Below are 12,900 nucleotides of genomic sequence, written 5' to 3' on the forward strand. Positions count from 1 at the left end.
GCACTACTAGTAATTTTGGCAATCACAACTTCCATAGCTTAAATTATTATAGCCACTTGGAATTTATACTATGGATGTGCAATGAGTGAAGTCTAACATCTGTTTTTTTAGAAAGAGGAACTCTAAACATTCTCCAGTAATGTTATTTTAAATATGTTAGTTGTGCCCAGCAGATGTAGAATATTGATATTTGTTCAGCAAGCGTTATAATGGACTCTGTCTATACTTGGCTGTATCAAGACAAAAAAAACTTTATTCAGTAAGTATTTTAGAAGAGTGCCGATTTAAAGTTAATATTACCTTATACTTGTATTAAAAAAAGGACAGAACTGTAAACGTTTCTTGATTTGAATTTTTTTGTTTTCAAAATAGTTTGTCTTCAGGTAACTTAATTATTCCGCTGGCCTCTACTCCAAAATTGATGGAAATTTCCATGACAACTGCACACTGGCAGTTTATAAAAATGCCCATTTTTGTTTGATTTGGATTTGTCCTCAGAAACTAATCAGTTTGTCATTATAACTGCTGAAAGATTATTGTTGGCTTCAAAGTTAAAACAGTTCTCAAAAGTGTAATCAGTGTAACTTGTAACTGACTAGCATTACCAAATATATATTCTTATAAGAAATAACATCTGATTTAAGTCCGACAGGTGCTGGTTAACGAAATATGATTTATTCCTTTTGAAAGGAGTCATAAAATGATGACTCTGATGTTAATCAATATGGATGTATTCATGGTGGAGCTCTTAAGATGACTAGCCTCCTTGGAGTTAGGAGAGAGTATGGTGGCATGATGCAGAGTGGATCCAGGATCGTGACTTCAGTTGACTCATCCGACAATGTTTTATTAAACTCTGAAACTAAACCCAGCCACCTCCTCTATTCTCACGCCTGATGCACCAAAGCTAATCAAACAAACTCCAATATATCAATGACTAATGCCTTGTATTGTTTGGAGTTGGGTTTTGATGGCCAAGTTCATCTTGTGTTCGTCAATTGTCTTAGATAAAGAAATTGCAGTGGCACCCAGACTGAAGTAGGTGTTCTGTGAATGGTGAGCACGAACGTTGACTTCATTTGGTTGAAGCTAAATTTATTTGGGTTTCTGTGATGAGCTAAACAATTAAGAAGCCTAAAATATCAATTCAGGTTGTCTTGGTTTCACTGAAGTGGAATTTCCTTTGTGAGGCATGATCTTGAGGAGTTTTGGACGCAATATCATGCTTGGCATAGCTTAGAACTGTCTAAGCTGTTACCAGTGGTACTGCATCCACTACATTCCCTCAAGGATCAGAGCAAAAGGTAATATTTTGATGCTTTTTAATGAAAGATGATCACACCTTCTCTTCAACTTCTGCAGCAAAAGTTATGCAAGCATAAACAAGCATCGTCATCCGATGACATCAGTATCGTAATTGGGCACGATTTCCAGTATCTTCATTAATTGTTTAATGAGGTAATGTGCCTGAAGAAGTGGATGTGAACTCCTGCAACTCACAGTGAATTATGCTTCTAACTGTGTTGATTAGAAGGATTTTCTGACATCTGCTGGACATCTGTCAAGGGCTTGAACTCTCCCTTGTCAGTAATTTAATAACTACTTATTGAGGGAAGGGACTAATGGAGGTAAACATGATTTCTCACAGTGTTGCTTTAGAATGTCATGTCTGGTGATGAGGGATTGGAATGTAGTCGATCTTTTATGGTAGACTATGTAGCCAATCCTTGAATCAGGAAGCTTTACAGGATGACTCACTGGACAGCCTGCCATGGTGAAGACACTTGGAGGAATAAAATTGGGGGCTATGACTTCACATTTATTTCCAGGGAACATTGTACATCAGTGCCCATGTTGAGCACTTGTTGATGTGGACAACAAGCGAAAAGCTTACAAGAACTGTTCAGTGTTAGTTGTTTTTGTATGAAAAATACTGTTGCACACTCGGGAAGCTTTAAACTTGGTTTTACCAACCTGTATCTAATTCGTCTTCCTGTAGTAGGTGAATTATAGCCATTTGGTGAGAGTTGTACTTAACATCAGGAAAACTGTATTTTTACATAGTATCTTGGTTTGGAAGCCTCTACGTGTGGTGACCGATTCTACGTGAGCCAGTGTCTGACTGATCAAAAATCAAAAGATATTAATTTTTGCACAGGTTAGAGACCTGATAAAGGTCTTGTCAGAATCTTTGCAAACCTTGTGCTGACTTAAGCATCATGAGTGTGCTGTGTGTGGTCTGTTAATGATTTTCCTTTTACTCCTTCCTCCCAGTTAACCACCTAGGCCTGTGTTTTTCTTTGGGGAGGGAGGGTGGAGAAGAGTTTGGTGGTGAGTAAACAGGGCATTTCGCAAATAATTTTGCTTATTTTAAAGTACAGAAAATATTTAATTTTGCCGTTAAATTACTTTGTAATCTGAAATGTTGCATGGTGAAAACATTTACACAAAAATAAAACAAAGAATTGCAGAAACTGGAAATCTGGAAAAAAAGGCAGAAAGTGCTTTGCAAATGTAGGGCTGACAGTATCGGTCATTGGACTTGAGAAAGTCTCATGACATTTCAGGTCATTGGACATGAAATATTAACTCTCAACAGATGTTTTTTTCTCTCTACAGATGCTGTCTGACCTACTAAGTTTTTCTAGTGCTTTCTGTTTATATTCGAGTTTACCCATTTTGCTCACTTTTTAAAATTAGAACCCCTCGCCCTAAATTGTTTTTTGTTACCTCAGATTAGAACAGGATCTTGATCAGATGGGCCAGTGGGCCGAGAAGTGGCAGGTACTGCATTTTGGGAAGGCAAATCTTAGCAGAACTTATACACTTAATGGTAAGGTCCTAGAGTGTGTTGTTGAACAAAGAGACCTTGGAGTGCAGGTTCATAGCTCCTTAGACGCTGGTAGACAGGCTAGTAAAGAAGGCATTTGGTATGATTTCTTTTATTGGTCAGAGTATTGAGTACAGGAGTTAGGATGTCATGTTGGGGCTGTACAAGACATTGATTAGGCCACTGTTGGAATATTGCATGCAATTCTGGTCTTCCTATCGGAAAGATGTTGTGAATCTTGAAAGGGTTCAGAAAAGATTTACAAGAATGTTGCCAGGGTTGGAGGATTTGAGCTATGGGGAGAGGCTGAGGCCGTTTTCCTTGGAGCGTCGGAGGCTGAGGGGTGACCTTATGGAGGTTTACAAAATGATGAGGGCCATGGACAGGACAAATAGACAAAGTCTTTTCCCTGGGGTTGGGAGTCCAGAACTAGAGGGCATAGGTTTAGGGTGAGATGGGAAAGATATAAAAGGGATGTAAGGGGCAACTTTTTCATGCAGAGGATGGTACATGTATGGAATGAGCTGCCAAAGGAAATGGTGGAGGCTGGTACAATTGCAACATTTAAAAGGCATTTGGATGGGTATATGAATAGGAAGGGTTTGGAGGGATATGGGCCAGCTGCTGGCAGGTGGGACAAGATTGGGTTGGGATATCTGGTCGGCATGGACGGTTTGGACCGAAGGGTCTGTTTCCATGCTGTACATCTCTATGACTCTATAAAGAAGATGCATATTAGAGGCTACAAATTTTGGAAGACAAATGAAGGTCATAAGTTGCTACAACTATTTAAATCTCTGAGGAACTGAGTTAGTCTTGTGCAGAATTATTATGATGATGAACTTAAGATTATGTAACACTTTCATTTGAAGACAATCTTTTTGAAATTGCCTTCCCAATCAGTTGAGGGCAAATAGTTTCTAATGTAATCTTGCAATGCTGTAATGGCTTGATTTTAGTTCTTGCTTTTGAAAAGTCATCATATGTTGCTGATTAACAAAAGTACAGCTGCCATATTCTAACATAACAGTAATCCAATATGTATAAAATTCTTAGATTCATTTTAACAAATGTGTTTCGGTCAAATCAAGGTAGCAGGATGTGACCATTCTCTTACTGACCAGAATAGGCGATAAACAAAAGCAGAAATTACTGGAAAAGCTCAGCTGGTCTGGCAGCATCTGCGAAAAGAACTGTTCTGAGGAAGAGTCACCGGACCCGAAACATTAACTCTGATTTCTTTTCACAGATGCTGCCAGACCTGCTGAGCTTCTCCAGCAATTTCTGTTTTTGTTTATGATTTATATAGCATCAACAGTTCTTCTGGTTTTTAGAATTGACCATATTTGATTACAGCTAGAGTCTTCATGTCACAACATGGATGAAGTTAGGACAGTCTTCCTTTTTGTTACCGTTACTTTGGCAAACAGTGACATTCAATGTTGCTTTTTAACAGATTGAAAATATAAGCTCACGCTGCCTCATTATAACATGGCACACCTCTTTTACTGTATTCTCTTCTATGCTACAAATCAGTTGTTTGTGATGAGTGACTATTCACGGTGTTAGTCTCTTCGTAGAAAAAGAATAATACACTGTAGCTTTTGAAAGCCCTCTGATAATGATAGAAGATTTCCCTGTATTGGCATTGTTGTCCTGTGAATAATATGGTGAGCAAGATGATTTTGGGAACTGCCCTAGAAGGCACATTTCAGACATATGGATTTGCGTTTCAGGAAAAAAAAGTCTCTTGAGACTTCATGAAGATTCTAAATACTGCAAACTAATACAATAACAAGTGATACACAAACTATTTCCTGTAGACTGATTGTAAATGCATTTTTTAAATTCCCCAAATCCTGCATATATGGTTAAATTCAGGAAGGTTTGTATTGTTGCAGTTATATAATGTGCAGTTGAGCTGAATGGACTCCTTCTGTGTCATAATGACTTTTGAATCAAGGCATTAGAGGACATAGTTGAGTTTTGAGAAGAGCTAAAACTTAAAAGGGAAAATTTATTATGGACCAGCTGCAGTGTTTTTCCCCCAAAAGTTTCTCATGAGCACTGTACTTTGAGTTTTGGGGCTACTTCTTAGTTTTCTGGGGTTATTTTTCATTCTCCTTAACTCATTTTTAAGGTACAGCCATAAAGTAATATTATGGTCTATATTTATGTTAGTATGTAGGATTTCTTATTCACAACATGTGGACATTGCTGACTAGGCTAGCATTTATTGTCTATCCCTCTTTGCCCAATGGATAGTTATGAGTCAGTTACATTGTGGGTGTGGAGTCACATGTAGGCCAACCAGGTAAAGAAGGCATTTTTTTTTTCCCTGAAGAGCATTAATGAACCAGATGAGTTTTTATGACTATTGCCGTGAGGCTAGTTATTTTTCTCATTCCAAATGTTATTAAATTTAAATTCATCCATTTTTTTTGTGGTAGAACCCATGTTCCCAAACTATTAATCTGGGGTTCTCGATTACTGGTACAATGACATTATCAATGCCCAATCACCTCCCCCTTTGTTAAGAGGGTTTTTGGACAGAATCAGAAGTAGTGGAATTCATCAATATCATGAATTTTCAACACAAGAAAAAGCATGTATTTCCTAGATATGACAAATTAGCACAAGACAAAAGGTGTAAGTGAGAAAAGGATCTTTTCAAATTAACTGCTTGTTTGCCCTAAAAGAAACTGTAGCCCTAATCATATACCTACTGCAGACTTGTGATGTTTTTGTTACACTTTCACAAAATAGAGTATTTTAAACAGGCAGTTACTACTTTTATTTTTACTGCATTTTGGCTTTCAATTTCAATTTCACAGTCATTACAATAGTATCCACTAGAGTCTTTTCCATAGTGTTGTTCCTGAACATGAGCTTTTAAGCTCAAGATACCACAGTCATTTTAAAGTAATTTATTACTTTAATGATTTCAATTTTTTGTACTGTCTAATTCCTTTGACAGGTCTGAAATACTCCCTATTCCTTGCAACCATTTTCTTTCTCTCTGGCCACTCTGCCTCTTTTTGCTTTCTGTCTCTCTTTTTTTCTCTCTCTCTCTCTCTCTTTCTCTTTCTCCCCCGACTCACTCTGCTACACCCAGAATCAGTGGGCAGATGGCTGCCTTGCCCATATTTCTCATTCTTTAGGGATTTATTAGTGTAACATTTAAAGTTATTTATGTTGTTAAGTAACTTGAGAGATTTTGGATTATATGTGCAAAATTGCCATGTCGTAAGAAACTTTGATTCCTATTTACAATTATTGTGTGAGATTATTGATGTCTTAATGATACTGAGTATGTGTCTTAAAATCAATACTAATGTGTGCATAAATTTCTGACTCAATTTCGTACACTTACAAGTTTTTTTTGTGTATGTTTGGAAAATATAAATACAGGTCTTCTAATAACCAAGTGTGATTATCCAATGAGTAACCACACCATAAAGACTGGAGGAGATATTTGTAGTGGATAGAGGTTTAGGTACAAGCTTAAAGTGTGGAAGGGCGATGGAGGGATTTGGGAAGGAAATTCAAACATGAGGTATGGTGTATAGACACAAAGGTATGTGTATAATAAGCTAGACTTGAAAATGGAGAGATTTGCAAAATTCTGAAGAGTGTTATTGTTAATATTGAAGAATGTTAGAGTACAGTTTAGAGAAATTCAAAAATAACAATGAATGTTTTAAATTTGAGTGATATTGATTCTCAAGGGCAGCTAGGGATGAGCAATAAATACTGGCCCAGCCAATGATATACAGATCATGAGTGAATTAAAAAAAATGGAATAAATAATTTAAGTAAAGAGAGGTGGGTATTTGTAACTGGTTGCAAAATTACAGTGGGACTTTGTGTTGATGCTTATAGTCCTGAGATGTCAGCTGTGAATTTGGCAGAGAGAACATTTTTTGGAGATGACAGATATGAGTGATTGATTGAAAGTTTCAGTGGAAGAAAGACAGAGACAGATGACAATATAGATGGTGAAATAGATAGTCTTTTGGGTGCTGCAGTATTGGATTGGATACTTAGTTGTGAATTATTTGAGATATTAGGGCTGTAAACAGTCTGAGTTAACCTAGGCCAGTTGCGTGGAATGTGTTGACTTTCTTAATGAGGGTGGTATGTTTGGAGCTGCTCCTTTGTGAATGTCATCAAACTTTGATGCTGAAGCGCATAAGGTATTCGATACAGGCAGCAAAGGTTTGGATGAGCTCAAGATTTTGGAAAGTTGGAGGCTAGCCAGGAAAACTTTGAAATAGTGAAAATACTAACACAGGAGCAGGAAAGGTATCGAAAGGAGTCGTACAGAGGTAAAGCTAGGTATCATCTATATTCCTTCAAAAGCTGCCCCACTGATCTCTGTAGGTTATGTTGTCAGTTATACCATGTGCATGTGTAAAGGTCCAAGAATGTATCCTTGATATGGATTTGATCTGTGGATGCAAAGAGAAACCATTGACAGATGTGACGTGTACATCTGAGTTGAGTAAAATATAGTATATCTCAGTCTCATTGAGCTAAACAATGGAGGATAGGTATTGGAGTATGTTTTGCATCAGAAGCAAGTTAATAATAACTAGAGACGTGATGGTCAGAATCATACGGAATATCATTATTGACTTAGGGAGTGTTTGATTTTCAAGAGGTAAGCAAATCTCACTTGAAGATTTTAGATGCAGTTTGTGCAAGACATGGACCAGGAATTGAGACAACAATGTATTTTTGCATTTTGAAATGGCAGGGGTTGAGGAGACTTTACTATCAGTCCAGATCTGGTAATAAATTTGTGGATATGCTCTTTGCAGTTGAGATGAGGATGATGGAAGTCATGAAATGATTTGCTTGGGCTTTGATCATGGTTTTGAAATAAAGGACATCCAAAGTCTATGTGAAAAATTGTTTGTTTAAATGAGCACGTTTTATCGTATTAAACTGCAGGAAATTTAAACATAGCGCAGTCCCATAAGAAGCAAGAAATCAATAACTGAATTATTCTGCTGTTGTTTGAATTGAGATTCTACGTGTACCTGAGAGGACAGTTGGAGCCTTAAGTAACATCATAATGGAAAGCACATTCGCCATTTTTTAGTATGCATTTGTGTGTCTACCTGAATTGTGTATGCATGTCTGTAGTGTGACTTCCACCCACAAGTCAGGTTTAAGCAAGTCAAGTGAATTAAGAAAAATCATGAGGGCAAAAAGGGGATAATTCAAAGAGACTGCAAATATATTAAGGACAAAAGATCAACAAGATCATTATGTGTGGAGCCACTGTTGATGGGAGAGATTTTAAATTAATATTTTGCTTCACTATTTACTGTGGAGAAGGATATGGAAGCTAGGGAACTATGAAATAAATATTGATGTTTTCAAAACTGTTCATATTACAGAAGAGGTTGTGCAGGAAGTTTAAAATGCATAAAGGTAGATAAATCTCTGGGACCTGATCAAGTATCCTAGGACACTGTGTGGTAAGCTAGGGAAGCAATTATTTGGACCAACCAGAGAGATTTATGTCATCGACAGCCAAAGTTGAGGTGCTGGAAGACTGGAGGGTGGGTAGTGTTGTGCCCTTATTTTGAAGAGGCTACAAAGTGAAGCCTGAGAGCTATATATGGGTGGGTTTGACGTCAATGGTCGATAAGTAGTTGGAGGGGATTCTGAGAGACAGGATTTACATGCATTTGGAGAGGAATGGACTGATTAGGGATAGTCGCCATGGCTTTTTGTGGGAAATCCTGGCTCTCAAACTTGATTGAGCTTTATTGAGAATGTCACCAAGTAGATAAATGAGGGCAGAGTAGTAAACATTGTTTACATGGATTTTACTAAGGCCTTTGACAAGGTTCTGAATGGTAGGCTGATTAATAAAGTTAGATCACATGGCATTCAGGGAAAACTTTCAAATTGGATACAAAATTGGCTTAACAGTAGGAAACAGACAGTGGTGGTGGGGTGTTGTTTTTCTGACTGGAGGCCTGTGACCAGCAGTGTTCTGCAGGGAACAGTGCTAGGTCCACTGTTGTTTGTCATTTGGATGAGAATATAGGAAACATGGTTAGTCAGTTTGCGGATAACATCAAAATTAGTGGTATAATAGACAGTGAGGAAGGTTATTTATGATTACAAAGCTATGTAGATCAATTGGGCCAATTGGCCAAGGAGTGGCATATGGAGTTTAAATCAGATAAGTGTAAAGTGTTGCATTTTGGTAAGCTGAATAAGGACATGACTTGCACAGTTAATGGTAGGACCCTGTAGAACAGGGGCATGCAGAGGTTCAATGCATATTCCGTTGGAAGTTGCGTCACGGCAGTTAGACAGTTTTAAACAAGGCATTTAGTATGCATGCCTTCATTGCTCAGACCATTGAGTTTAGGCATTGGGGTCTCATGTTGTGCTTGTACAGGATATTGTGAGGTCACATTTAGAGTGCTGTATGCAGTTCTGGTCGCCCTGCTGTAGGAAGGATGCTATTAAGTTGGAGAGGGTACAGAAAAGATTTATAAGGATATCACTGTGACTGGAGGATTTGAATTATAGAGAGAGGATGGACAAGCTGAGACTTTTTTTGCTGGAGCAAACGAGGTTGAGGGGTGACCTTGAAAAGCTTTAGAAAATCATAAGGTGAATAACAAAGATCTTTTCCATAGGATAGGGGAGTTCAAAGATAGATAGTTTTAGGTTGAGAGGAGAAAAATTTAAAAGGGACTTGAGTGGTTTGTATATGGAATGAACTACCAGAGGAAGTGGTGGATGCAGATACAGTTACAACATGTAAAGGACATTTGAACAGGTGCATGAGTAGGAAAGGTTCAGAGGGATATGTAACTAGTTGAGTTTGGGAAACTTGGTTGGCATGGATGAGTGGACCGAAGGGTCTGTTTCTGTGCTGTATGACAATAAATGTTAAGTTAAAGTGTGTTGCCACTGAAACAAGGCTAAGGTGAACAGGAAAAAATGCTGTGCTCAGAGATGCGATGCAAAGGAACTGGCTGAATGCATGGTTTCAGGCAGGTGAGTGGGAAAATTGTTTCATGGAGATTAGGGCCAGATGTTATGTGATATTTAAGGGAGATGAGGCAATGGAAAAAGACTTAAAGTTTTCAAAGAAGGAAGGGCCTTAGGAATTGTATGGGGCAAGAAAGACTTTGGTGTATCATGGTGATGAAAGCCATGCTCCCAATATCTTGGTTAAGCAGAACAAATCTAGGTTGGCAGCAAGATGTCTCTACAGCCAAGTAAAGTATACAAGTTTTACTAAGAATGAGGAATACCAGGGAAAGAGTGGCGTTTATCAGAGACCAAAGAGGCAATCTGTGCATGGAGCAAGTGTATGTGGAAATTCTTTAAGTGAATATTTCCCATCTGTATTCACTGGAGAAACACATTGAAACTGGGGATTTCAGTTGAGCTGGTGAGATTATTGAACATTTTAAAATTAGTAAAAAGGATATACTAAATGTTTTAGTGGGTATAAAGATGCATAAATCCCCAGGGCCTAATAGGATGAATTCCAGGTTGCTATGGGAGGCAAGAGAGGAGTTTTCTGGGGCCCTGATATATTTAATACTATGCTGGCCACAGGTGAAGTGCCAGATGACTGGAGGATAGCTAATGTGATTTCTTTGTTCAAGAAGGACAGCAGGAATAGGTAAGTAATTATAGACCAATTACTGACATCAATTGTACTAAAATTATTGGAAAAAGTTAGTCGGGACAGGAATAATCAACATTTGGAAATACAGGGATGGTCAGCACAGATTTGTTAAAGAGAGATCCTGTCTGATTAATTGAGTTGAACTTTTTTTAGAAAAGGTAACTAAATGAGACTTACTGCGCTTGAAGTGGTTTACATGAACTTCAGTAAGAGCTTTGATAGCAGGAGATCTGGGGAAATGTTTCTTCACCCAAATGATGGTAGAAATATGGAACTCTCTACCTGTGAGGATGATGGAGGCACGTACTCTTGCAACATTTGAGAAACACCTGGATGAGCACCTTAAAATGCCAGTGCATAGTAGGCTATGTAGCAAGTGCAGGTAAATGAGATCAGTGAAGTTTTGTTTGTTGGTCAGGATAGATGTTGTGGGTCAAAGGGCTTGCTTCTATGCTGTATGACTGACTCTATAATCATTTACAATCAGAATATCCATATGTGCATGAATGGGTAATGGAAATTGAATAATTGGAACGTAGACAGTGGCAAATATCATTCAAAGAAATACATTCAGACTTTCTTTTACAGTGACCCTATGAAGTGTCTTGAGACTTTATTTTGCTATAACACCTGAATAGGGAAAGATAGTTGATCAAAAGAATGGAGAAAGTTGGTGAAATAGCATCAAGCAAAGGCTAAAACTTATTGAACTTCGGAGCCTCTTTACATATGTGATGTTTTAAATTGCTGCATGAATTATAATGGTCATTTATGGCCTTTTATTTTTAATATCTTTTCACACTGGTGTCATGGTAAATAATCAAGGAACATTGACATTTAGAAGTGGCAGAGCTTTTTTAAAAAAAACTGAATTTTTGAAATGTATAGGAATACTTGCATTGCCATATGGCCAGTCATCCCTTCTGTGATTTTAAAAAATAAATATATAAATATGTAGTACAATCAATGTCCAAATTTTGGATTCTAGTTAATACTGCGGAAGAAGGTACTAAAGATGAAGTTTCAATCCCAACGGAGACAAGAACTCTGGAATATCATCTCAGTAAAATGAAGATAAACAAGGCAGTGCTTGGTATGTTTTTAATGTGGCATTTATGTTTACAATTTGAGCTGGAAGTATGCTGTTTTTGTTGTTTCATGATAAAACTACAAATAGTCAAATATAAAAGAGGGTGTATGATACAAAACCTTTTATCTGTTCACTTTTCAATTTAGGTAAAATGTTGATTAGTCTGTCTTCATACAGCTCATAATTTGTTTGAAAATTTTAACCAGATCAAGTAGAAATTGCTGTTCCTCCACTTGTCCAGAATTTTGAAATGTGTTAAACTTTGTTTTTTGCTTTTGGACAATAGATATCCTCTTACAGAGAATAGCTCCCAGCCAAACTTTGAGTCACCAGTCAATTAACAAACAAATCGCATTTTGTTTATCATTGGGAATGTTTAAGGAAATATCTGTTCTATAAATATATCGTGTTAAATGGATTAACAAAATGTGCTTGGATTAATGTCAGTGAATCACTCATTTTATAATGGGTTAATTTAGATTAATGTATCTGATCTGACTTCCTGGTGCATTTTAAAAATCTCTGCTTAATTCCCATGTAAATGGCCTCTGACCCACTGTGCACCTTTTGAATCTTTAAGCCTTTACAAGTGGCCTCTGATTACATTCCTTTATGTCTGGCTTCCAGTCACTTAGCACACTATCTTGCATGATAGGAAAAATAGACAATTGATGTATATGGTAAACTAAACATTCAGTTGGAGGAGGTATTAGACAGGCACATATCCTTAAAGTTGACATGGCATTAGGACTTGGTAAAATACATCTAAGGATACTGAAGGAAGTGAGTGAAATTCAATGATGCATTGGCTATAATTTTTCAATCCATGGGATGTGATTGGTGCCAGAGGACTGAACAGTTCCAAATATTGTGCTGTTGTTCAAAAAAGGAGTGTAAAGATAAGCCTAGCTGGTGAATGTAACCTTGGTGCTGGGGAAAGTTTTAAAAACAATAATTAAGGATGAAATGGGCAGCCACTCAGACAACTATGGATTAACTAAAGACCCCACTGATGTGTTATGGGAAAATTAATTTAACTAATATACGTTTTTCTGAGTTAATGATGAAGAATAGTAGTAAGGTTAACGTATTGATGTCCAAAAAGTATTTGATAAAGTGTCACATAACCTTGTGAACAAAACTGATGGTTGTGGAATTAACGAGCCAGCAATAGCTGGATACAAATTGGCTGAATGACAGGAAGTAGTGAGCAGTGGTGAGCAGTTGTTTTTCAGACTGGAGGAAGTTTTAGAAGTGGTGTTGCCAAGAGCTCAGTGTTAGTGATGTATATGGGATTAGTAA

General features: G+C 37.4%; 1 protein-coding gene across 2 annotated transcripts in view; it reads left to right on the forward strand.

Annotated features, from left to right (window-relative positions):
- LOC140480552 (uncharacterized) overlaps window positions 1–12,900 on the forward strand; it is an 88,276-nt gene that overhangs the window by 11,947 nt on the left and 63,429 nt on the right. For both annotated transcript variants that reach the window (XM_072575523.1, XM_072575524.1), the window contains exon 5: window positions 11,497–11,601. In XM_072575523.1, the coding sequence (XP_072431624.1) occupies window positions 11,497–11,601 (105 nt within the window). The remainder of the gene's footprint in view (window positions 1–11,496; window positions 11,602–12,900) is intronic.

Source organism: Chiloscyllium punctatum, chromosome 8 (assembly GCF_047496795.1).
Source record: "Chiloscyllium punctatum isolate Juve2018m chromosome 8, sChiPun1.3, whole genome shotgun sequence".
Classification (NCBI taxonomy): domain Eukaryota; kingdom Metazoa; phylum Chordata; class Chondrichthyes; order Orectolobiformes; family Hemiscylliidae; genus Chiloscyllium; species Chiloscyllium punctatum.